General features: G+C 31.6%; 2 protein-coding genes across 21 annotated transcripts in view; one reads left to right on the top strand and one right to left on the bottom strand.

The window, feature by feature from the left end:
• The first annotated feature begins 1003 nt into the window (after positions 1–1003).
• LOC121126992 (protein spitz) lies at positions 1004–18378 on the top strand. 14 transcript variants are annotated; one of them, XR_011783071.1, is made up of 7 exons: positions 1014–1497; positions 1556–1730; positions 1780–1841; positions 4066–4242; positions 13094–13437; positions 17827–17905; positions 17969–18378. XR_011783071.1 is itself a non-coding variant. In XM_040722361.2 (4 exons), exons 1-4 carry the CDS (start codon positions 1326–1328, stop codon positions 1989–1991), a joined length of 480 nt encoding a protein of 159 aa, XP_040578295.1. In that variant the 5' UTR covers positions 1004–1325; the 3' UTR covers positions 1992–2134. The 14 variants fall into 14 exon arrangements, 4 of the variants coding, with proteins under 4 accessions (XP_040578295.1, XP_040578297.1, XP_040578296.1 ...); XR_011783069.1 differs by having other exon boundaries at positions 13094–17090; positions 17143–17905; XR_011783075.1 differs by having other exon boundaries at positions 1023–1485.
• Positions 8367–23662, bottom strand: part of LOC121126990 (extracellular serine/threonine protein CG31145) — a 123647-nt gene continuing 108351 nt past the window's right edge. For 3 of the 7 annotated variants that reach the window (XM_071892493.1, XM_040722354.2, XM_071892480.1), the window contains one exon: positions 8808–9169. In XM_071892493.1, coding sequence (XP_071748594.1) covers positions 9119–9169 — 51 coding nt within the window. In that variant the 3' untranslated portion in view covers positions 8808–9118. Of the gene's footprint in view, positions 8751–8807; positions 9170–22755; positions 23588–23662 lie in introns of those variants that run through there. The other 4 variants (XR_011783067.1, XR_011783066.1, XM_071892482.1 and 1 more) reach the window with 2 other exon arrangements.

The following is a 23662-nucleotide window of genomic DNA, read 5'->3' as shown; positions in this document are numbered from 1 at the left end:
ATACTTCTTTACTTTGAGACTGCATTGACTCGTTGTTGGAAAAGCAAGAGGAAACTACTTTTCCAGTGTGAATTTCTATGAACCTAATAAAATTTTGATGATTTACGATATGGAGTGGAATATTGCATGAGATAAGGATCTTGGTTATATCAGTAATAAAATTGGAATGCTCAGAATTGGAATTATGTTACTAGTATTCAGTACCAAATTACTTTTTGTGAATTTGAGTTTTACTGTATTTTTCTACTTCGAACATCTTCAACAGTATAGTTCCAATATTTTCAAAGACAACTTGCTAGAAACTTTGAATCTTCTTCGTAACTCGATACATTTTTAAAACCATTATCAGCAATCCAGGATTTAATATCAATAGCCAAAACTTTATCTCAAATCTCATCAACTGTACACGTTTCTAAAACTTATTAAAATAATAATCATTTATTCTATTTACAAAACAAATATTTCATTAGAAGTATATTTTTTTGCGCCTGAAAAAAACGAAATTTTAATTTTTACCGATATCTTATTTTACCCTTAACTTTTTTGATTTTGAATAAATTTAGAAACCTTATTCGTATATTTGTTTTTGAGACGCCGGTTACTTTATCATTTTATAACTCAACCCTCTATCTAGTCTCCTTGATCTCCAAAAGACAGTTTTTGTGTTTTAAGTATTGAATAAGCCCCCTGATATGACCCGACCAATAATAATAATAAAAAAAAAAAAAAAAAATATGCACCTCCGTTTTATCCTACTCAAGTTCAAAAGAATGCAACATGCAAAATGTTAGACTTCTAGGTTCAACGGTGTGGGCACCCATGAAGGTCACAAACTCTATTTTATATGTATAAAGAAGGGGATTATGAATTATAATATGTTTTCTCTTCAAGAATGAAAAAATAATACTGGTTTCTAGTATTATATTTATATAGATTGCCAATTGCAAAAAGCCGTTCCCGCTTTTTTTGACATATAATATGCATCCCTGATTGTATCTCTCCCAGCTGGCAGTTGCGTTTTGTTACTTCATTTGAATGTTTTAAATGAAGCGACCTTCATAATAGCAGCTTTGGAAAATAAAAAAGCCTGTTGAGATTGGGAACAAGGAAAAGTCGCTCGCGCATTCTAGGACATACTTTATACAGCTATATTGATGACGGTTCGAAATCAAATACCAAATGGTGTTGACGTTAGTGTTGCAATAGAAAAGGAGAAAGAAGAGAAGAAGAAATGAAATGAAATGAAATGAAATGAAAGAAAGAAATGGAGTGTTGCCTGTTGGGAGGGAGGATGTGAGGGAGCTGAGGGATGTGAGCCTGAGGAGATGCTTTGGGATAGTAGATGTTGCTATGTGTGTTTGTCTGGAGTGTTTTTAAGAAGACGTGGCGGAGTAGTCGGAGGGATTAGCACTTCCATTTCTGGAGTGTGGGTATTATCTTTGTTGGTTCTAATACTTAGTTTATTGTCATTGCCAGTTGGATCGGGTAATGGAAAAAGTAGGAGTTTTCCGGTGAAACGGAATGTAATGAATTTGTTCTACTCACTTTCTTGCAGATGCTTGTTCCTCGCGCTCGACTCCAAAGCCTCGACTGCCAGTGCATTCCGCCATGCGCCCCAATATAACGTTTGAGACGTACGCCTGCCCGCCCGCGTACGCTGCTTGGTATTGTCTGAATGGAGCCACTTGCTTCACTCTCAAAATAGCAGAGTCCATCCTCTACAACTGCGAGTATGTTTCTAGACTCGTGTCTTATAGATTGTATTGAATCCTTTTCCAGATGTGCTGATGGATACATGGGTCAACGATGCGAGTTTAAAGATCTTGACGGTTCATATTTACGTAAGTAGGAATATTTGCTTTCGTCTTTAGTGTCGAATGTGGCCCAGCTTCTCATATTCTTATCATGACATTTCTTAAGTTCTCCATCAGAATTCCATTCTGGACTCTTCCCTCTTTTCAATCTCTCAAGTTCTTTTATTTAGAATTTGAAGCAACTTCTCAAAGCAGTTTTCGATCGTCATTTTACTTATCCCATATAATCAATCTTTTCTTTTTTATATAAAATGAAATCTGATTGGATTTTTCCATTCAAATCTTTGTGTCTCATTATAAAAATAATATTAATAGTATTTTAATTAAGATTATTTATAATTTTTTCAATTATGTTCTTAAAAAAATTCCTTAACATCTACACGAGTATTGTATAAAAAGTACATAATTTATTGTTTAACTACTAAGTCATTGAAAATATGTCTTAAAGATGAATTCATTTCTACAAAATCATATTTTATTTATGTCTTTCATATATTTGATTTTCCCATAAATATTTCTAAAGTACAAAAATATCACATAATTTTCATTAGTTGAGGATTCTATGATATTGTTTACTAAAAAAACTTAAATAATTATCGCCCTTGGTGAATGTTGAGTTGATAGAGAATTGCAAGTCAGAAACTTATAATTTCCTTTACAAGGCAATATTTTTAAAACTCAAGTATACATTTACATTTTTGGGTCTCAAATTCTTCATAAAAATTCATTTCATAATTATGCGTTTTACATTGTAAATCCTGTCCAGTAATGAGATAATTGACTTGAAGGAGTTATGAGCTCACGTCACAAATTGCATAGACATAAGCAGGGAATAAGTTTAAAATATAGGCAAATCATATTCATTTTTATTTTTAAGTTTTAGTATTTTTGGTTATCATGTGATGTTTTTTTTACATCTTAACTCCGTTGCAAAAAGATAAGGAATCTTAACTTTTGCTTAAAAACTTTGTAAATAGTAAATGTATTAAATGGAATTTTTCTAAAAAGAAGCATCTTGTTAAAACAATTAAACATGTGTAGTATTAAGGATATTTAATTATTATTTTGTACAAAAAATAAGGTGACATTGGTTTGTTGGAAAATATTTCGTCTATTTCAATTAAACAAATACATTATTGTTCAAGAACATTGGGTGACATAACCACGATGAGTAATAAGCTCAAATATCTAATTTGGCATTGAATCGAGAAGTTTATGGAACAACTGGGGTTGGAAAGCCTATTTTTTTGGCATTTTTGAGTTTGTCAATTTTAATGAATTGGCGCACACCTCCATAAATCTTTTGGAAAAGTCATCCTCAAAAGTTTTTAATATGAGCTAAATCCGAACTGCAGACTGACCAATACAAAAGCTGAATGATTATATGTTGTTTTTTTAAGCCCCGAAAGTATAATGAGTATATATTTTTTTAAATTTCCTTTAATTGATCAGATGGAGTTGTACTGAATAATAGAAATGGGATTTGTGAAAGAGGGAGAGGAGAAGGCGGGAGCTACACATATGGTCTTGCTGAATTAAGAGCATTACTATTAATGTATTTAATTCGTAGAGATATAATAGATAAGAGTTATTATTTGAAGAAGTATAATGCTTATTGTAATAATTATAATGTACTAGATTAGGTTTACCGGGGGTTGCCTGGACATCAAGAAATTAATGTTTAATTCTGAGCTCTTCTGCTTCATATAAAATAAAGAATTATTCTCGCCGCATGTTGTATTTATCTTTTTAAAGGAAGGAATAAGGTTTAGAGAAGAAAAAATATTTAAGTAGAACTGTCGTTTGCTCAACTTTAATATTATTGTCAAAAGTCTAAAGGTGGATTTACAAAACGACGTAAGAAGAGGTGTTATGTAACCTCAAATGTTAATCCAGATTAACGCCATTTTTTATTTCTCAGATACTAATTCATTTATGGACTTCGAAAAGTTAATTGACTTTGGATGCTTATAGAATGTAAGCAACTCCGGATATAAAGGTCTTCAGAGAAGTGCAAACGTTTCAAAAACTGTGTATATATATAGATATATATACTGGTGCAGTTTGGGGAGGAAGAACATGTCTCCTTCCAATTTTTTTAAGGCCAAAAATACCCTTCAAAATTTACCAAATTTATGTAATAGCAAACTTAAGTTACCCCCTTCCCCACCAGTTTAAAAATTATGATTACGTCCTTCATATTTATACACATAAATAGCAATAAATAATTTTCTAACATTTTATCCAATAGGTTGGAGTACCACTGGATGATTGTCAGGCGAAGTGGAAAAGCATATAAGAGATGAATTTGTCCGATAATTAAAAAAGTGTAAGAGAGGAAGGAGCGGGGATGCTGGCCATTGTATAGATCTGCATGGACCCTGTTTCTACTTATGTAGTTCTTGGGATATTCTATAAAACATAGATAGTAATTAATTACTCTTTTCCTTTATTAACTATTTAACAAAAAAATTACAGAGTACAATTCAGTGTGATTCCGATGAAATCTTCGGTCAACATTTGGCCGCAACAGTCAAACATCTCTTTGCGAGTCAGAAATGTTGTACTATCAATCAAATAAAGAATTTATTATTTGAGGCAGAATGTGTAGAAGAACTTACCTCATGACTTTCTCTACAGAAATTAAACTATATATTTATTTAATAAAATATAATATTTCTAATAAATTATGTCTTCTAAATTTATTATTTTTCAAACATTTAAGACCTAAAATGAAAAATTAAGGAAGGGTATAATTTTTAAAACAGTCCATGAGTTTCATATTTCTTTTATTAAATTTCACTTTAGACATAAACATAAACTATATATAAAAAATAATAAATAATTATAATAAAACACTAATCAGTGAGTGATGTCGTTTTTTCGGTAAGCGAATGGATACAATGCCAGTATAAAAGAAGATTTTTATTTATTTTACGAGGGCATTTGACATATTGCATGAACACATTATAACATTATACACAAACTCTATACATTAGACATTTCTGAAATAATAATATGCCATTTGCATCAATTCTAAGAGTCAAAAATAATTATTGTAGCCTGAGGAGTTGAAATTGATATTGGCAGAGAATGTTTCCAAGCTCAGCATTAAGCTCATTTTTATTTAATATTACTGTAAAGCCTGCATAATTATGAACTAAAAACGCCCTGCTAGGTACCTGGATAAATTGGGAAACAAGTTAGTGAGTGTTTTTTATGAAGACAATGCTACTTATCTATTCGATTGGAATAAATCAACATATCTCTACGACAATTTTACTTGAAAAAAGGTACAAAGGAACCTAGGCATGTAAGAAAAGGACAACAATTTAGGAATTATCATAAGTAAAAATGACGTGTATAATATCGAGGAATTTCTTATTTATGGAAAGGTTGGGATAATTGAAGTAGAATGTTTCGCTGTCTCCAATTTCGAGATAGAAAGAGAAATTATGACGTGAGGACTAATGTATACAAGGTACATGATCTTTCTTGCCAAAAGAAGGATGCCCACCCTATCTTGATCCGTGTTCCTTCTAGACGAGAGTTTATAATATCGTAAAAGTTTTTTGATGTCAAGCATGATGAATAGGGATGGGCATCGAGCGAGTGCGTGTTAAAAGCGGGAGTGAGACATATGGTACTGTTGATTAAAGTTACGGTTTTGGAGGATATAATATCACGTGATACCACTATAGAAATGAGAATCTTCCACAGCTATATTTCAAATTACACTACAATAGTTAATATAAAAAGTAGTAGAAAATTTCAAATTCAAGAACATTTGATTTACTTCAGGAAACTCATAAAAACAACTTATATTTCTATATTATAGATTTAATAACATTGAGATCTCCTAAATTTCTTCCCTTAAAGTCGCTAATATGATATGTTATACAATGAGTAATCAATAACTAATGGCTAACGCTTGGAAATCGAAGAAAGATACCTCTAACTTGATCATCCATCTCAAGAGGGCAGATTCGACTCATTTCTTGCAAAGGAGACTAAAAGATTGCAACATTGAAGAGATCCATTCACGATGAGTAGGGAATTTCAATTTTTCAAATATAATTGTTATTTACTTTATTTGAATTTGCACGAAGTATTATATAGAAATATTAATTATTACGAAGTATGACCTCTTTATCGTTATATTTAAATAGTTAACATTATTAAAATAATTTATTAAAGTATTATAACGTATGCATATAACAGTAAGTTAAATAAGTATGTGTAATTAAAAAAAAACACAAAAAAAAACAATTATATTAATTAAAACTAGAAGTCATAAGCAGAGAATGAGATCAATTTAAAAGGACGAATGATAGGATATAGAAGTTATTAATATAAAATAAAAGGAATAGATTCAAGAAATTATTAGTGACACTATACATATACAAAATGAAATGAGATATTTTTATACAGAAATAAATATACTTATTAGAAGAATAGAATATGCATTGGCAATGCAGACTTAACTATCGAGAAAAGAGAGGCACACTATCTGTGGGAGTCTAGAATTATCTTCCACTCGTTTTCCAATGACAAAAGAGGTACACATTTAATAAAGAAATAGAGGGTCCAGGTTATATAGGTAGTTATCCATATGGATTATATATCACAAACTCCACCTTATAAATGGAATTGTGATTGAGATAAGTTATTTCTGTGTTATATACATCAAGGAAACTGAAGGACTTATAAATGAAATATTTTTCTTAGAGTAAGAAAAGAAGTAGAGTTGACTAAAGAACAAAAAAAACTTGAGAATTTCAATGAAGGAGTAGTGGATGGAGGATGAGAAGTCCTTCTGTTCCTCATTCGGACTTTCATTAAATTATTCTCTCTTTTTTATGGAACTCATTACTTCTTACAGAAGTATACGATTATTCTATAGAAGATTTGGAGGAATTTATGTATTTTTGAGCGTAGAGGCAATGATTCACGTGGTCAAAAGGAACTATCACAGACTTTGAAAGGGAAGGGGTATCTGCACAATGAACGATTCTTTCATTAAAGAAAATGAGATACACCGAGTGAGGCACACAGAGACGAGATTCCTTGAACAGAACATGAAGAGAGGATCAGAAGGCGTGATGCTAGGATAGTGATACTATGAACTTTCAATAATTCCATAAATCACATGTATGTGTCTCGTAAAAGGAAGAGGAATCAGTTTTTGAACAGCAGCTAGTCTTCGGGAGTCCTTATTTCTCCTTCAAATCAAGAGGTGGATAAGTATCTACTTCATTGTCGTCATATGGGATTCAAGATGTCAAATTTTACTCCGAGACAGCAAGTGTATTTCCTTATAGTGGGGCAGGATATTCTTTCCTGCTTAGGGAAGTACTTAAATGAAAGGAAGATGGAAAAAACAAAACTGATCCCTCAATAATTTGGATGGGCCTTCCTGGCCATAACATTCATCCAGTAGGGATATAATAGTATATGTAGTTGGATATATTTAAGAATCTTTAAAACTCGAGTTTTTCTAATTTACATAGTAACGCGTCAACATATATGATTATATCTACGATATTTTTATAAATGATCCAAACGTTGATGTTTTTGAGTAAGAGTTATCAGTATAAGCGTGCAGGCATAAATATCATATTCTATTCGTAAATATAGATATAGCGATTTTCCGTTGGGCCGGCAGGATGGTGTCACTCACCACAAATGAAATAGACCTGTCAATTACTCCTCCTGAGTCATTTTCCTTACCCCACTCAGTGCAAAACTTACTTTCATCCTTTAGCCATGACTCCAAAACAAATTAAAAGCAACGTTCATATGGAAACTCCTTTCGTCGTTTTTCTACTGTAGATCCCATCATATTTTCGGCATTAACCCCATATCAAAATAATTTATGAGCCGGAATGTCTAGATTGATAATCTCTGCATGATATAAATTCGATATTTCATTTTTTTAAATAGTATAGAATTTAAGCTTAACGAGAAACGAAAAAGCCAGCGCCGAAGGTTACAAAATTATGGTATTTGTGAGCCCCTTAATTTGGAGTATTTTATTAAGATCATGATTATATTTCAGATTTAGTGTTTCTTAAATCTTCATCTAAAATAATGAACTATGTCTTCAGTTTCATTGTTTGCTCGAACTTCATATAGTTATTAAGAAACTTATAATGACATAGCTCCATCAATATTTCAATAAAGTTAGATCTCAATTTAGAAGTCAACTAATGTAAAATCTGGATAGCTATTTTAAACGATCGAAACAACGGGATAGAGTCCAATTAAATTTAATTAATAGCGTATTGTCATTTTAAAAACGTTAAAATAGTATTAATTTAACTTTAAACCTACTATTTACATAATCCATTCTAAATAGTTTCTCATTATTTGATTTTAACCCGCAAAGCCTAACCAAATAAGGAAATTTGTTTTTTTAATATAGTCATAATTATTTTTATAATACAATTTTTAAAAGCTGTAATATATAGTTGAAATTGCTCGTTGCCTGTGTTTGATAGTTATTGTATAATAAAGATTTTTTTTATTATTATTAAGCCCCATAAACACTTATATAATTATATAAAAAATGTAGGTAGAGGAATTGAGTTTTAGAAAACATAAATAAACATGATTAGATGTAGTAAAACAAATGACCTGTTAAAACGAGCATACGTAATTAAAACATACATAAAACATGATAATTTAGGGTAGTATGGTAACAAATTAACTCCATATTTGTCATCCCTAACCCGACAAATTTGGAATCCTCAATGAGAAGGCTGAGTATAGGCACAGCAGCAGATATAATAATTGTTCGTAATTCTTCAGCTTCCAGTGGTTGATAGGTGCATAACTTGTTCGCAATAAGGGCTTTAGCATTAGACAAAGAAAAATCCAATGCCTTAATATTATCAGAGGAAGTCCAACTATTTGATACTCCAAACAATATCATCACTTTTTCAATTTTTAATATTATTATATAAAAGAATAAATAAATAATTACTTCAAATATGTCAATTAAATTTTATTAAACCTACATAGTTTTTAGTTATAAATAAAAATTGAGCTTCATTTTCCAGCCAAATAACTTGAATTCCTTTTGGAACGCAATTCAAATCTAAATTTCCCTTCAATTCAGATAAAGACAAAACATTATCATTCTCAAAAAAGAAAATTCAGACATTTGATCCAGTTTATTCATTGTTTCCTTCCTTCGTGCTTCAGCACAAGAAAATTTTGATGTTTTTCTGGTGTTCTACTTAATTGTGGAAGTATTATGAGTATTTATTGATATAGCAAATTTTCCTAAAGCGAACGGTGTTTCATAAGTTTTCCCGATCATATACATATATTCTGTGCGAAAAGCTTCCTGTCTGAAATGAAGGGAACAAATAAGTTTCTTTTTACTATCAACTAATTTTCCATCTCAAAATATTACAAACAATTGTTGGGTAAGGTCATTTAAAATGTATTTGAAAAATATGATTTTTAAATAATTTTTCAAAAGCAAATAGGTTGTTTCTTAGTTCAAAGTTTAATACAAATTCATAAAAGTTATTATGTATAATGATTTTTTAATGTAGTTATTTCAAGTAAATCAAGTTTTCTATGTACAATTCGATTCTATATTTGTGTGTAATTCTATTTATTACAAAATTAAGAGAATTATCAAAATAGACTTAATAAACATCCAATTTTGAGGTATGATGGATTTCCCTTTTTCTAAAAGTTCTCCATTTTTGCTACAAAATTGATAAAAAGAAGCTTGTTTATGCTCTTTAAAATCTTTTCTAATTTTACAAAATGGAACTATGCAAGTAGACGACATCTATATTTTTTTAAACAAAATACTGTTATAACATTTATTATATGATAAAGTGAACTTAAAAGATTTATATATACGGATACTTATAGTCAGTTATTTTTATATTATTTCAAAACACTTTTTGATTTTTTTTATTCCAAAATATTCTAATGTAAGATTTGTATCTTACTCCCTGTTTAGAAATTCAAAAACAAATATTTATTTTTTTTCATTATTAAATGTATTTATCAAGGACTACTAAAGAGTTAACATATTTGTCCTTAGAATTAAAAAGGTGAGCTTCTGAGGTTTTGTTGACTTTTAAAATTTACACTCATCAATATCTAGTAATTTATTATATAAACACAGAAATAACTTATCTCAATCACAATTCCAATTACAAAGTGGATTTTCTTATGTATAATCTATATGCATAATTATATATACTCTTAAAGATAATATGCCTCTCTTTTCTCAATAGTTTTGTCTGCATTGCCAATGCATATTCTATTCTTCTAATAAGTACATTTATTACAGTATAAAAATGTCATTTTATATATGTATAATGTCACCAATAAATTTGTTTTATTTTGTATTAACAACTTCTTTATCGTATCATTTGTCAATTTAAATTTGTCTGATTCTCTGCTTATAACTTCTATTAAATTTTATAATTAATCTAATTGTTTTTTAGTTGTATTTTTTCTTTAATTTACCCATACTTATTTAACATACGATTATAAACATACTTTATAATACTTTAATAAATTATCTCAATAATGTTCAATAGTATATCAATGTAACTAAAAATACGTCATTCTACGTAATCAATAATATCACTATTTAATGCCTTGTTTCGTACAAATTCAAATAACGTAAATACTATTATATTTGAACTTTTCAAATTCCAAATTCCTCATGAAGAAATGTCTTCAATGTTTCAATCTTGGAATCATTCTCGCAAGGAAGGAGTTGAATCTGCTCTCTTGTGATGGATGATCAAATTAGAAGTATCTTTCTTCGATTGAATTTATCTGGCTTTGGTCCAATCCCTTGGAGAACATATCTGAAAAGTGTCCGTATTTTTTTCTCATAAAAAATACAGGCCCTGATTTTAGAATTTGTAAGTTAAGTTGTATCTGGAATTACGAATAACGAAGAACAACTGCCTGAATGGTCTGAAAGGGTGTCTTAGCTTCAAATGTTGTGCAAGGTGTTTGTCTACAATCCGTTTCTTCAGGTAAATTGGATATGTTCCATGGATTTGAAAATGTAGATATGCAATTTATTTATGATAATTATAAGTCTTTTTAGTTTAATTAAAGCATGATGAAGACGTATTTTATTTCTTCTCCTAATTAGTATATATATTTATGTATCAAATTATCACATAATATTTTGTATAAAATATATATAATTTACATTTGTCGCTAATAATTTGTTGAATCCATTCGTAATATTTAATATTAATAATATCAATTTCCTATCATTTGTTACCATTAATTTGATTTTCTGTTTATAACTTCTATTAAAATTTATAATAAATTTTTTATGTAATAGTTAATCGTTTTTTCAGTTTTTTTTCTTTTACCTATTCTTTTTAACATAGTATCAAAAATACACGTTATAATACTTTAACTTATCAATTTACAAGTAATCAACTGCTAAGGCTAAAATGTTAGCCTCTTTTTTAAATTACTTATTGTATTTCATTAATCATATCATATTAGCGACTGGTAGGGAAAAAATTTAAGAGATCTCAATGTTTATAGATCTATAATATAGATTATAAAAGTTTTTTTATGAGTTTCACGAAGTAAATCAAGTATCCCTGAATGTAAAAATTTCGCTTTCTTTATATTAACTGTTCTAGTGTTACTTGAAATATAGAAGATTCTCATTTATATTGTAGAATAACGTGATATTATATCTTCCAAAACTATAACCTTAATCAATAGTATCCATATATCTCGCTTCCGTGTTTTTCTCGTACTCACTGGATACCCAGTCCTACACATAAGCAAAGTTGATAATACTCTAAAGAAAAACGCGTGCAAGGAGAAGGGGGGAAGAAAGACTTATGGTATCTTTGTTTAAAATACTGATGTGATTATCAGCTACCTGGTTTATTATGATTTTTGAGGGTATAACGAAAGTATGTATTAGTAAATGTTTAATGAAGATAAACTACGTATAATTGACTTAGACGTTTTTTATCCGTTAAACTAGATTTGAAAACGTCACACTCCATGAAATTGTAATTCATTATGAACCATATTCTCAGAATAATAACGAATGAAATGGCAAAGTAGAGTATTTCGAAATATGTTTAAAATAAAAATAATCCAGACTTTGAAATTTATGGATAGCTCGAAGAATATTCTAAAATGTGTCGTTCTACACAATGGAAATAATTTTGGTGCCATTGCAATAGGGCATTCTGTTATTTTTTCTCATATAGAAAACATTATATATTCAAAATTATTCATACTCTGTCCCAAGACTCTAAAATAGTCTTTATTTTTATGACTGCTTCTTGAAAACTATGGTATGTGTCCACAAGCTTCTCGCATGTCTGCTGGGAAATATTGAACCACTCTTCCAACACAGAGGCATCAAGCTGTGACAGTTTGCTCTATTTTTAGCAATTACTCTGGTCTTCAAGTCTCGCTAAAAGTTATCGATTGGATTTAATTCAGAACTATTACTCGGTCATTCTATTATGTTGACATCATTGGATTCCACCAATTTCTTCACTTTTTGGATATCTAGTTATGCCCAAGATTGAGTTTGTCAGCAGATTGCTTCACGTTATCATGAGGGCTACTTATGTAATCCTCTTTTTCCTTGATTTTTTGGACCTTAATTAGTTTATCTGTGGCATGGTAATATAAATATTTCAATAGCAGTATGCTTTCATAACCATGCTTGATGGTAAGGACACCACTGCCCGATATATTCGACATATATACTTCTCCTGTCTTCATCCAGACATACTGAACATCCATATTGCCAAATGACTCTATCTTTGCCTCATCAGACTACAGAATGGTTCACCCAAAAGCTGGAATATTGCTTCAGATCTTTAGCAAAGGCCTGAAAAGTGTGTACATTTTTTCTCCGAGCAGCTTCGTCTTCCGAGACAAACGTTCATGAAAATTTCCTCTGTGCCAGACAAAATAAAGATAAATTAACACTGTAGTTTAAAATTAGTTACCAAAGACAAATACTTCTTTAATTACAAAGGTATACTAAAATCTATACAATAAATAAATATTAAAAAAAGACTAACAAAAAATCCCCAGCAACAAAGAAAAACATAAAATAACCAAAAAATACGAAATCCAAAACAAAGTATCTAGGATTTGATTATTTTTATTTCCCCCGAATATCTTGATAATGTGATTTAAAATTTTAATGTATTTGATTGAGTTTTCCGGCAAATACCGTATAATATCCAGTGTCAAATCAAATGTAAATGTATCTTCCTTAGGTATTTTCAATTCAAAAGCCATGTATCTTGACGCTGACGCAATAAGTATGCCTCTAAACTCCATGCCGCCCGTTGGTTCTGTCAAGGTCGACTTTTTCGCAATATACGACTTGGAGTTAAAGTTTATATCGTTTTTTACTTTGGAAAGATGATTTGAAGAGCTGATAAAGAAATGACGAACGCTTGGAAGAACTATTTTGAGGGAGTGGGAACTGAGGGGCTTATTTTTGAATGCTCTTATCGAACATGAAATTTTCTAATACTCTACTTAACTCGAACATATGAACTTGACCACTTTAATAATTCTGAATCATGGGTCCAAGGCTTATCATTTGGTTGTGAAAGTAAGCATTCAAAATAATATCTAAAACATATTTATAATAGAGAAATAGTTCAATTACCCCTCCATAAAAATCGAAAATTAAGTTAAATCTTTATGAAAATATCCTACTAAATAATAATATAGTTTTTGTAATCAGTATCGCTGAATTTAATGGAAGGCACCTCACTTTAAATATGAGTAATAATAACAAGAGTATTTTTAGTTAGATCTGAGTTGATTACGTTTATAATTGTTGATACAATATAAGCTCTAACTACATTAAAAGTTCAAATCGAGAGTATGGTTCTGTTAATTTTTCTTTTGATCTTGTTTTGAATGAATACAATACGGATTAGGATCGACAAATTTCTATTAGTGCATTCCAAGCAGTAGGGCTTCTCCAGGACCACCGTCTGCCCCCTCAGATAGTATAAAACTTTGAAGAAGAAGAAGGTATCTGTCAAAAAGGCCAAACTGTACCTGGAGAAGTTTAAAAAACAAACAGCCTATGCCAATCCCCCTCGAGTCTATGGGGGGGGGGCATGCAAGTGATCTCGTGGTTTCACACCAGATTGTCAAGAGAGTGATACAAAAGTGGATGGAAAGAGCTTGGTGAGAGTGGAGATGCCACTTTTTACAACAACAATGAAAGAAACCGGTCTCATCCGTTGCAAGACTCTTTCGAATGAGTATTTTGAATTCTTTTGAATTCTTTTTTGACACTTTAGCCCCTATACAGTACTGAATCCAATCCTTTCAATTACATCCTTTGGGTATATGTCAAGGGAAAGACCAACAATGTCTGTCATCCAAACACCGGGACCCTGAAAGTTACTGTCAGTCAGCAATGGAACGCCATGATAGATGACTAAATCCATAGCGGGCCCAAGCTTTCCGCCACCATCTGAAAGCCATCATTCTTCGACATTAATGATTAAGAAAGCTCAGACGCACATCTATTTATAGTATTATTATTTTTTAAATCTACTGTTAATTAATAAAGTATACCTTTTTTCAAGTTTAAAATTCAAAGTGTTCAGATTTTAATGAACCCCTCGGAATAAATGATGAATCTAATGTTATTTATAAGATATAATTAACATTTTAATAATACTATCGGTAGTACCAGAGTTATTAAACAGACAAACTGTGCTTTAATAATAACGAACAGTGGTTTCTATTCTTATCGAAGGTAATGAACCCTGCAAGCTTCATCAGTGCATTCACCGAACTCCTGAATGAATGGAAAAATAAATATGATTTCTTCAGAGCATAAGTAAATATTTTATAAGTGTACAAAATTAACCATGGATCTGTTCCAACCAAAAACCACTGTGTTTAAAGAACAAAAGTAACGAAACATTAATTTTATACAAAAACCTAGCTCAATGAATATTAGCAGCAAATCAATATGCCTTTTGCTGTTGCCTTTCAAAGACAAGTTCAGAAATGCATGACTTCATCTTGGCAACTGTCACTCTCATATCGTTTACAACGGTATATTCATTTTCTTCGCTTTTATCTCCACAATCCTGTTTTTTACAAACGGATGAGTATCTCCAAGGCTTTCTTTTGCAATAAGAGTGTATGGTAGAGTTTTTTTTTTTTTTTTTTTTAATGTTCCTTTAATTGGTTAGATGGAGTGACTGATTAAGTATAAGTCAACATTATAGTATTAAAATTACTCCATCTAACCTAGGAATCTTTTGGTGAAATCCATATACATAAAGTATATTTTTTTCTGTAGGAATTACCAAGGCGCGAACGTACACATATCAAGTTCAAGACAATAACTTGCGAGCGTGCTGTCCATGAGCTATAGCGATTCTGTATGGTACGATGTATTGACACCAAAACGGTTGAAGCTGGCTCTGCTGAAGTTCATTAATTTCATATTGACATTCGTCGTTAACGTTTGCTGCCGCAACACTAAACGTTAAAGGATGTCTCACCCTCGCTGGATATGTACTTGTGGTTAGGAAGTTAACATCGAAAGACTTTATAAGTTCTTTTAAGTACATGGCAATTGCTTGTTTTAGCTCCCTAAGTACAAAAATGTATTTAATTCTAGCCACGTTCCAACAAAGAAAAGTTTGCAAAATTATCATTCTTTGTTTGTTGTTTCCGAAACAATAATTTTTTTTATATACCATCCAATTTTTTTCGGCTTCGACGATGTTGAGCCCACCGTGCTGCATCTGTCGATTGAGAGCACCGAAAATATCTGACATGTACGCCAAACTGAGAATGAACTCAGAATTTTGAAGTAATCTGCGTTAAAATGTCTGTGGCCTTTTTATAAAATCTGGTTATCTTCACCTTGAATTAAGAAATTGTTTTGCTCTTGTATTCCCCATCTCTCATAGAGCCCATCGAAGACAAATACTAAAGAACACACAAACATAACAGAAGAAACCTGATAGTATAAAAACATACTCCTAGAAAAAAAACAAAAAAACACACACACAGAAACAAAAAAACAAATCAAAAAAACAAATGATATCATTTTAAAAATTGAAGTCCATAAAATTAAGATTGCTTGTTGTTTAGCACTTGGAGCTATTGTAGGAGAATGGTAAACTAAAAATCGATAAAATAAACAAATATTAAAAAAAAGACTAAAAAAAACAAAAAAACCCAACAACAAAGAAAAACATAAAATAACCAAAAAAATTAGAAATCCGTACAAATTACCTAGGATTTGCCTATTTTTATGTCTACTGAATATTTTGATAATGTTATTTAAAATTTTAATGTATTTGATTGAGTTTTCCGGCAAATACCGTATAATATCCAGTGCTGAATCAAATGTCAATGTATTTTCCTTAGATATTTTTAATTCAAAACCTATTTATCTTGACGCCGACGCAATAAGTATGTTTCTTAACTCCATGCAATCCTTTGGTTTATTCAAATTCAACTTTTTTGTAATATAAAACTTAGAGTTTAGCATACAAAAACCGACTCTTTTAACCTTTTTCGAAGGAATTCACAAAAAAAGAAAGAAGAACAACCTTACCTATAAAACATAACAATAATATTATAAAAATAGCATCAGACAAATTAGTGAATAAATATCTAATTAAATATATAATAACAACACGCATGATAAAAAGCAAAATTCATTAAGAGCAACGTAGGCTATATTTTTCTGAAGTTTTCATAGTTGGACAAGGCAATCATGTTTTATAATTTTGCTATGGATTTGGATCCAATTATGAATGGACCAGTCATATCGTTGAAGCCATAAATTTTTTCCTCTTGAATGTGCCCTCTCCCGGGGTACTGAGTGAGTCGTTCAGCCATTATAAACCATATTCCTTTTAGATATTCACAGTCACAAAAAATATGGGCGAGTGTTTTATTTTTGTTAGAGTCTCTGCAAGGCGTGTCTCTATTTATATAATATACTCCAAAGGCAATACAGTATCTCAGGTAGGACTGTTAAGAGTGAGATATGGATCGAATCAGGAACCTCACTGGATCATTCTATCCTTTATTTTGCATTTTAAAGTGTTACAAAGATCGTTTGGAAGGTGTCTTTTTCTCACTCACTCCTTAATTGCATTATTATTGATATTTAGTGCTACTCTTAGATGAAGTGTTTTTTGGTTGGTTGGAAGAACCTTAGCAGGGAATTGTGTACTCACGATCGGATGGTGGATTAGATCATTGGTAATTACATCATTTACGGTGTTAAGATTCAGCTCCTTTCCGATCTTATTAGGAAGACCTATTTGTACCTCTGGGTTTCCAACTAGAGAGCGTTTGCCCCCACTGACCTCCAATACATCTTGAGGATGTCATAGGGTGGCTTTAATTTCTTCCATGTAGATGATGTCGGCGTATTCGTATTAGTCCCACTGCATGCCTCCGTGTAGATGATGTCGGCGTATTCGTAATAGTCCCACTGCATGCATCTATTTAGAGTGTTTTACAAGGATAATCAACAAGATGTACTCTCTGGTACCAAGGATAAATCAAAATTTCCAGTGCAAATCTTGGTCCATCATTCCGAGTCCCCCTCTAGCCATTGGTAAGAAGAGTCTAATATGACTGATTGATTTTGGAGTGCCAACCAACTCTATGCACTTTCTCTTCCAATCTGTCAAAAGGGTTGCATCGAGGAAGTTGATTAATTCATGAGAGTATTGTAATATTCCAACATTTTTTTATCAAGAACCCCAAGTTTGTGCTTCTGGACTTCTATTATTGGGTCGGATATTTTCTCATATAGTCGACGTATGTTCTGGGATCTCCAATCCTCCATTGAAACCGCATTGACAAGGACCAATGCTTTTTGAGCAAGATACGTAGCACTAATTTTGTTTATTTTTTCCTTCGAGTTTGTCAATATCTGTGTTTTCTTATCATTAATTACTAAACCAGACTCTCTTCCATATTTTTTCAGGAGCGTAAACAGGCTGGCTCTTTCTTCCTCGAATGTGTTGCTTCTTAGTATGACCGTGCAATAGTCTGCAGAAAAACAGGTTGGTTAATTTCCTGTTTACCAAGACCATTCTCCCTAATGCCAGGACCATTTTTCTTTGTAGGGTTCTCATTGCCAATGAAAAGGGACTAGGACTTATGGGATACCCTTGACGCATTCTTCTTTACAATTCGACCACTGGGTCTCCTTCGATAACAATGCTTGATGTTGCGTTGGACATTATATTTTCAATTGCTTTGCAATATATTTGTGGAAATCCTATATTTTTCATCTCACTCAATAGAAAGGAATGTTCTATAGAATCGAAAGTTTTTTTTAAATCCAAAAAGAGAAAAGAAAAACTTTGGGTTGTCTACTTCAAAAATTCAACAATCGATTGGAGAGGCATTACTATATCTTCTGTTGAGCCTCCCTTTTCTAAAGCCAAACTGAGTATCTGAGAGCACTTTTTCCATTAGTCTGACATCCACTGTAAATTATATATTCTATTTCCAATAAAGTTACCAACCCCAAGTTTTCTATTTATTCAACATCTTTTTTTTCTAAAGAAAAAGAGTTATGATTCCTTTTTTGCTCTTTGTTCATGTCCATTTACAAAAAAAGATTCATTATATAAATCCGCTAGGAATTTTGTTATTTCTGGTATCCCTTTGTCGAACTTAAGAGTAAGTCTTGAAGTTCTTGGTGCTTTCATTTTTCAGCTTATTCTTAATATATATAAGGACTTCGTAATCAGTAAATATTTTGTTTAATTTTTTTTCTTCCTTAGGTGTGATAATATTTTCTGGTACTTTTTCAATTATGAGCGGTTTCTTGGATTGGTAGTGTTTTTAGTAGTAATTTCGCACATGTTCTGCAATTTTCAGTGTAGTTAATAGCTTCTGTCCATTCACTAGTATCTCGTTCATCTTCTTTCTTCCATTGTTTTTCTCGAGGAGTTTTAAAAGATTTAAATTATTGGAATTGATTTTTAAAATTCTTGCACGAACTCTTGCTCTTTGCATTTTATATTCCATTATCTCATCAAATACCTTATCTGAGTTTCTTTTTTCCTTCTTTCATTAGCTTTTGGGATCCTGACAGATTTTAGAACTTTTTTTGCACTAGTGTAGAACTTATTTAAAGCCTTCCTAATAATTCATCCAGCCTCTACGTCCTGTTCAATCATTTCTATACCTTTTTCAGATGTCATTTTCTTCTAAGAGTTTCTTATTTAGCTTCCATCAATTAGGCCTTTTTCTGTAGTTCTCCTCCTTAAACATCGCTTCGAGATGTTTAAGGAGATGTTTGACGACATTTTATCCATTTTTATCTTTAACCGAACATTGGCTATGATATATAATTGTGATCTATTTTACTTTTTGTTGAGTTTTTGACGTTTTCTGTTTCAAATATTGCCTTGTAGTTATTCGTAATATCTGCTATATCAATCATTTTATTTATATTTATCCATTCACTTAGATACCCACTCTTTTTGTAAGCCAATATGGATGTGAAATCCCTACCATATTTTTCGGGCACATTGAAATCTTCAGCCATAATTATATTTTCTTATTCAGGAATCAAGTTCATATCTCTTAAGTTTTTTTGCCAGGAACTTTGTATCACCCGACCGTATGTAAACGCCCATAATATATATTGGGTTTCTCGTTCCGTTTAATGCGATTGTGACCAAATTACCATCCTCCCTCTTCCTATGCATCAAAATCTTTCAAGGTCAATATCGCAATACCCCTCGATATTGAGCTGTAACTGCCCTGAAGTACTATATTCTATATTTCTCACTCACAACATTAAATTCACAATCACTTCTTATTCTGGTATCCACCAGGGACACTACATCGGGGTAATTTAGTAAATTTAAATTTTGTAAGCAATCTCCCTTATTTTTCACTGTGAAGATAGCCCGTTTATGTTCATTTGTATTGGTCTGATAGGCATGAAATATTTTTTTTTTTTTTACTTTTTCCACTTTTCCTCTCTGTACTTGATGAATTTCGCTGTTTTTGTTTCTTCTCTCCCTCATTTGCCTGACACCCTTAGATAATCTCTGAATCATATTGATGCATTTGATTTCCCCTATCTTTAATATATGATCTTCTTGGACTTGCTTATCCTTTTTACAGTTCTCTACAAAATTTTCTGGGGTAAAGGGCTATTTTTCTGAGTTGTCTTCCTCCATAAAGATGATTGATGTATTCATATCCTTCCCTTCCATTGGAGTAGGTACATCGTTATTGTCTTCCGTCTGTTTCTTTTCACTAACTACTTTTTCTGTGATTGAGATAGATTTTCCATTAGCATCTTATCTATTCATTCTTCTCCCTAGCCATCTTCTATATTCTGATGGACTTTTCGATTTATTATTGCATTTTTTTGCAATATTTCCAAAGTTGAGGCATCTGCTACATAGCTTTTTTCTTCCACTAAAATATATTCGTCTAATGTGCGAACCAATTGGGAGGAACAAGGGTACATTTTTAGGATTTCCCACAACCCTTACGGAGGCATCAGGTGTAGAAGTTGTTACTCTGTCCCTTATCTCTTTTGACCAATCCTTGACGATGTCAGCATTTCAAGCTTAAAATCTATCCTCCAATCTTTGAGCTGCTTTTGAGTAGGACTCAACTTTTCCAAATAGGCCGACACAGTGCTTGACTACATCAGGGGCTACCATTCCTGTTACTTCCGGGACTCTAATCTCGAATGGAATTGGCTCAATTTTTGCCTTCATGAGCTGTCTGGATTCTATTTTGGCAGTAAATTTATTACCTCTTCGATCTGTTAGTTCTATATGATATGGGAGATCGACTTTAGTGACGATTTCATAATTTAGTATTCTTCTGACAGAAGTAAAGAAGGCCTGTATGGTAATCATACAGACATCGATTCAAGATCCGGGGTTCATTTTCAAAACTTCTGTCCACACGGTAGCTGCGTTGCTATAGCTCATTTCGTTGTGACTCTTTTTGCTTCCGTCTCCCGCTATTGATAAAAATATAGGTATCATATACCAGCCACTTTTGATAATTTCTTTTTCCTCCTCTAGTGGGTTCTTATTTTCCAGTATGAAAGGATTCCATTCAGGAATGCCCTTCTCAATGACCTCTGCAAAAGTTAATTTATCTATTTCGTTAGAAACTTTTATCACTTGTTGTTAATTTTCCAACGATTTACCTTTATTGATACTTCCAACATTGCTGCTGGATATTTGTACATTTACAATTTGATACATCGGTTGTTACTTGAGTTTTGTCCACTTTCCCAGCGAACCCCAACTAATCCAGTTTCTCCGTGAATAATTGTTCCATCATGGACGGATGGCTTTACCGTAATGGTTTCTTTAATTTTTTTCTCCAGTTGACTCGGATGGTGTAATACCCCCCTCGGAGTCGGTTTCCTTCCATGCAGATGCTTGGACGTCTAAATATTATATTTCGAAATAAGTTCCTGTGATTTGTTTGTTTCTTTACGTTCCACAAGAGTTGGGATATTACACACCCTCAGATTTATTAAAATACATATTGAATTAAAGTTATTATTCAACGCTTCCCTTTCATTGCTTATCGGATTTTCATTGTTTTAAAGAAATAACTCTTTCCCCTGTTCTTATGTATTAAATCTATTGTCATGTTCTAGTAAAAACCACATCGTTTAACCACAAAATTCTATGAGCTGCCTCAATAAAAGAAGAAAATCGAACCACCTCTGAATTTATCATTTTTGTTCCAAGCAAAATCCTACTCGAGGAAATACAAGACCTCCAACCAACATCCGGGTTCACAATTAAGTTAAAAAAAATCTTCTTGTAAATTTTAGGGCAGATAGTAAAAATCGTGGCAAGTCCACCTCCAAATTGCTCCTTGCTTCTTTTTAATGACGGAATATAAGACTTTAAAGCCAACTTTTTACCTCCTTCATCAATTGCTCTCCGATTATTGGAGACGAATTAGTTATATACAAGATCCATGGAATTAATTTTATGTTATATAAGTCAATCCTTTTTTGTAAGTTAAAATTTTTCCACTCCGCTAATTTTTTATAGATCAAACTGTTTTAGGAATTCTAGTCTCTTAACGTTACTCCGTGTCTTCTATTTAAAAACTCACGTACTATTTGTGCAGAATGTAACATAAAAAAACAAAACAAAAAACAGAGGATATGTCAACTTTGAAAAAGAGTGGGCGTTTTATTTCTTTCTTTGTGAAGTAATAATAGTTTAATCTGGAAATAAGTGACATTTTGAGAATTTTGTGATATCATAAAATCCAGCGTTCTTCAAGGATTCTAGTAAGATAGTTCATTTTGTTTTTAAGAGAAGAAATACGGATATCCAAGAATCAGTATTTCTTTTTTCATTCATTCGCCTTTACAACTGAGATAATAAGTGTTGCTTGTTCACTCATAGTGTACACATACTAAACAAGATAATTAGTAATTGTTAACACCCCAATGATACCTTGGGGTGTGTGTACGTTGTGATAAAATTATATTTAAAAAAAGAAAAGAAATAGTGAGAGTATCCCTACAAGTACAAGAGAAGCACATACTTTATTTCTTTATTTTTTCTTGAATTATGGGAAAACAGATTTGTTTTAGTGATTCCTTGTAAGTTTACAAGCTAATTTTTTTTAATTAATAGCTAAAAATGAAGGAATCTTCATGTGGGTCTTACCCTCAATATCTAAATGCGCTAAAAAAAGATCTAGTCGCATTATCTAGCAAGATTATAATAGACCTAAAAAAAGACGATTGATTGTGATCGTTCCCCTAAGCGTCCATCCAGTGCCGTATGTCAGGAAGATTTTTCGGTCCGCTTTACAAGGGTGAACGTAGGATATTTAAACAGGGCAAATGCTACAGCATAGATAATATATGTTAAACTTCATGTTGGTTGTGTTTGATAGTATATTTGATATGTATAGTAATAAATAAATCTTATTTTTGAATTTTACTATTATTATTTATAACAAGACATAATTACTGCATAGTTTATACTTATGAACAAAAATTGAGCTTCATTTTCAAGCCAAATAACGGAAATTCCAGTTTGAAGGCAATTCAAATCCAATTTTTCCTTCAGTTTAGATAAAGATCATCATCATGGTCTAAAAGAGTTTCAGACAGAGGATCCAAATTATTAGGTTTTCTTTTTCCACGTTGCGCTTCAGGAATTTGATTAATGGTTTACTCAAAGTATCCCTTACAGACAAAATATTAAGCATATTATACCAGTAGCTCGTGATATTGATCGTATAATGTTTTAATATGTATATATTCATAATAGATCCACTAAATACTAAATAGTGATGCATGAGATATCCAAGTTAATAAAAACTATATGAAAACAGCATTAGTATTAAACTAAAACCACTTAAGAAATAAATTAAAATTGACAAATGTCGATTGATTTATTTATTATCATTGGAAATTGATGAGTTGTAGATCTTGTACATAGTATGCGGGTTGTTCATGAGACGATTCTCTCTGATGGTGATACATGTATGCAGTGCCGTATGTCAGGAAGATTTTTCGGTCCGCTTTACAAGGGTGAACGGTTGATTTTCAGTGGTGAACGTGGGATATTTAAACAGGGCAAATGCTACAGTATAGATTAAATCTTGCAAGAATATCGTCCAATGGACTGGATGACCATTATTTTCTTCAGGCAAACATTGGGAAAAATAAAAGGATAAACTCTAGATGGAAAGTCAATGCCGACCTATTCATAAAGGAAGGAGTATAATGGAGTATAAAATGCACGGTGCAAGAATGAGAGAAAATTTTTGAACTATAC

The sequence above is a fragment of the Lepeophtheirus salmonis genome, chromosome 12, assembly GCF_016086655.4.
Source record: "Lepeophtheirus salmonis chromosome 12, UVic_Lsal_1.4, whole genome shotgun sequence".
Classification (NCBI taxonomy): Eukaryota; Metazoa; Arthropoda; class Copepoda; order Siphonostomatoida; family Caligidae; genus Lepeophtheirus; species Lepeophtheirus salmonis.
Note: the sequence above shows the minus strand (reverse complement) of the source record. Positions and strands in the feature narration are given on the sequence as shown.

Coding starts and splice junctions, on each gene's coding strand:
- LOC121126992 (XM_040722361.2), top strand. CDS start 1,326: ATGCTTTGGGATAGTAGATGTTGCTATGTGTGTTTGTCTGGAGTGTTT. Junction 1,498..1,555: donor TGGATCGGGTAATGGAAAAA/GTAGGAGTTTTC, acceptor ACTTTCTTGCAG/ATGCTTGTTCCTCGCGCTCG. Junction 1,842..1,920: donor TCTTGACGGTTCATATTTAC/GTAAGTAGGAAT, acceptor ACATTTCTTAAG/TTCTCCATCAGAATTCCATT.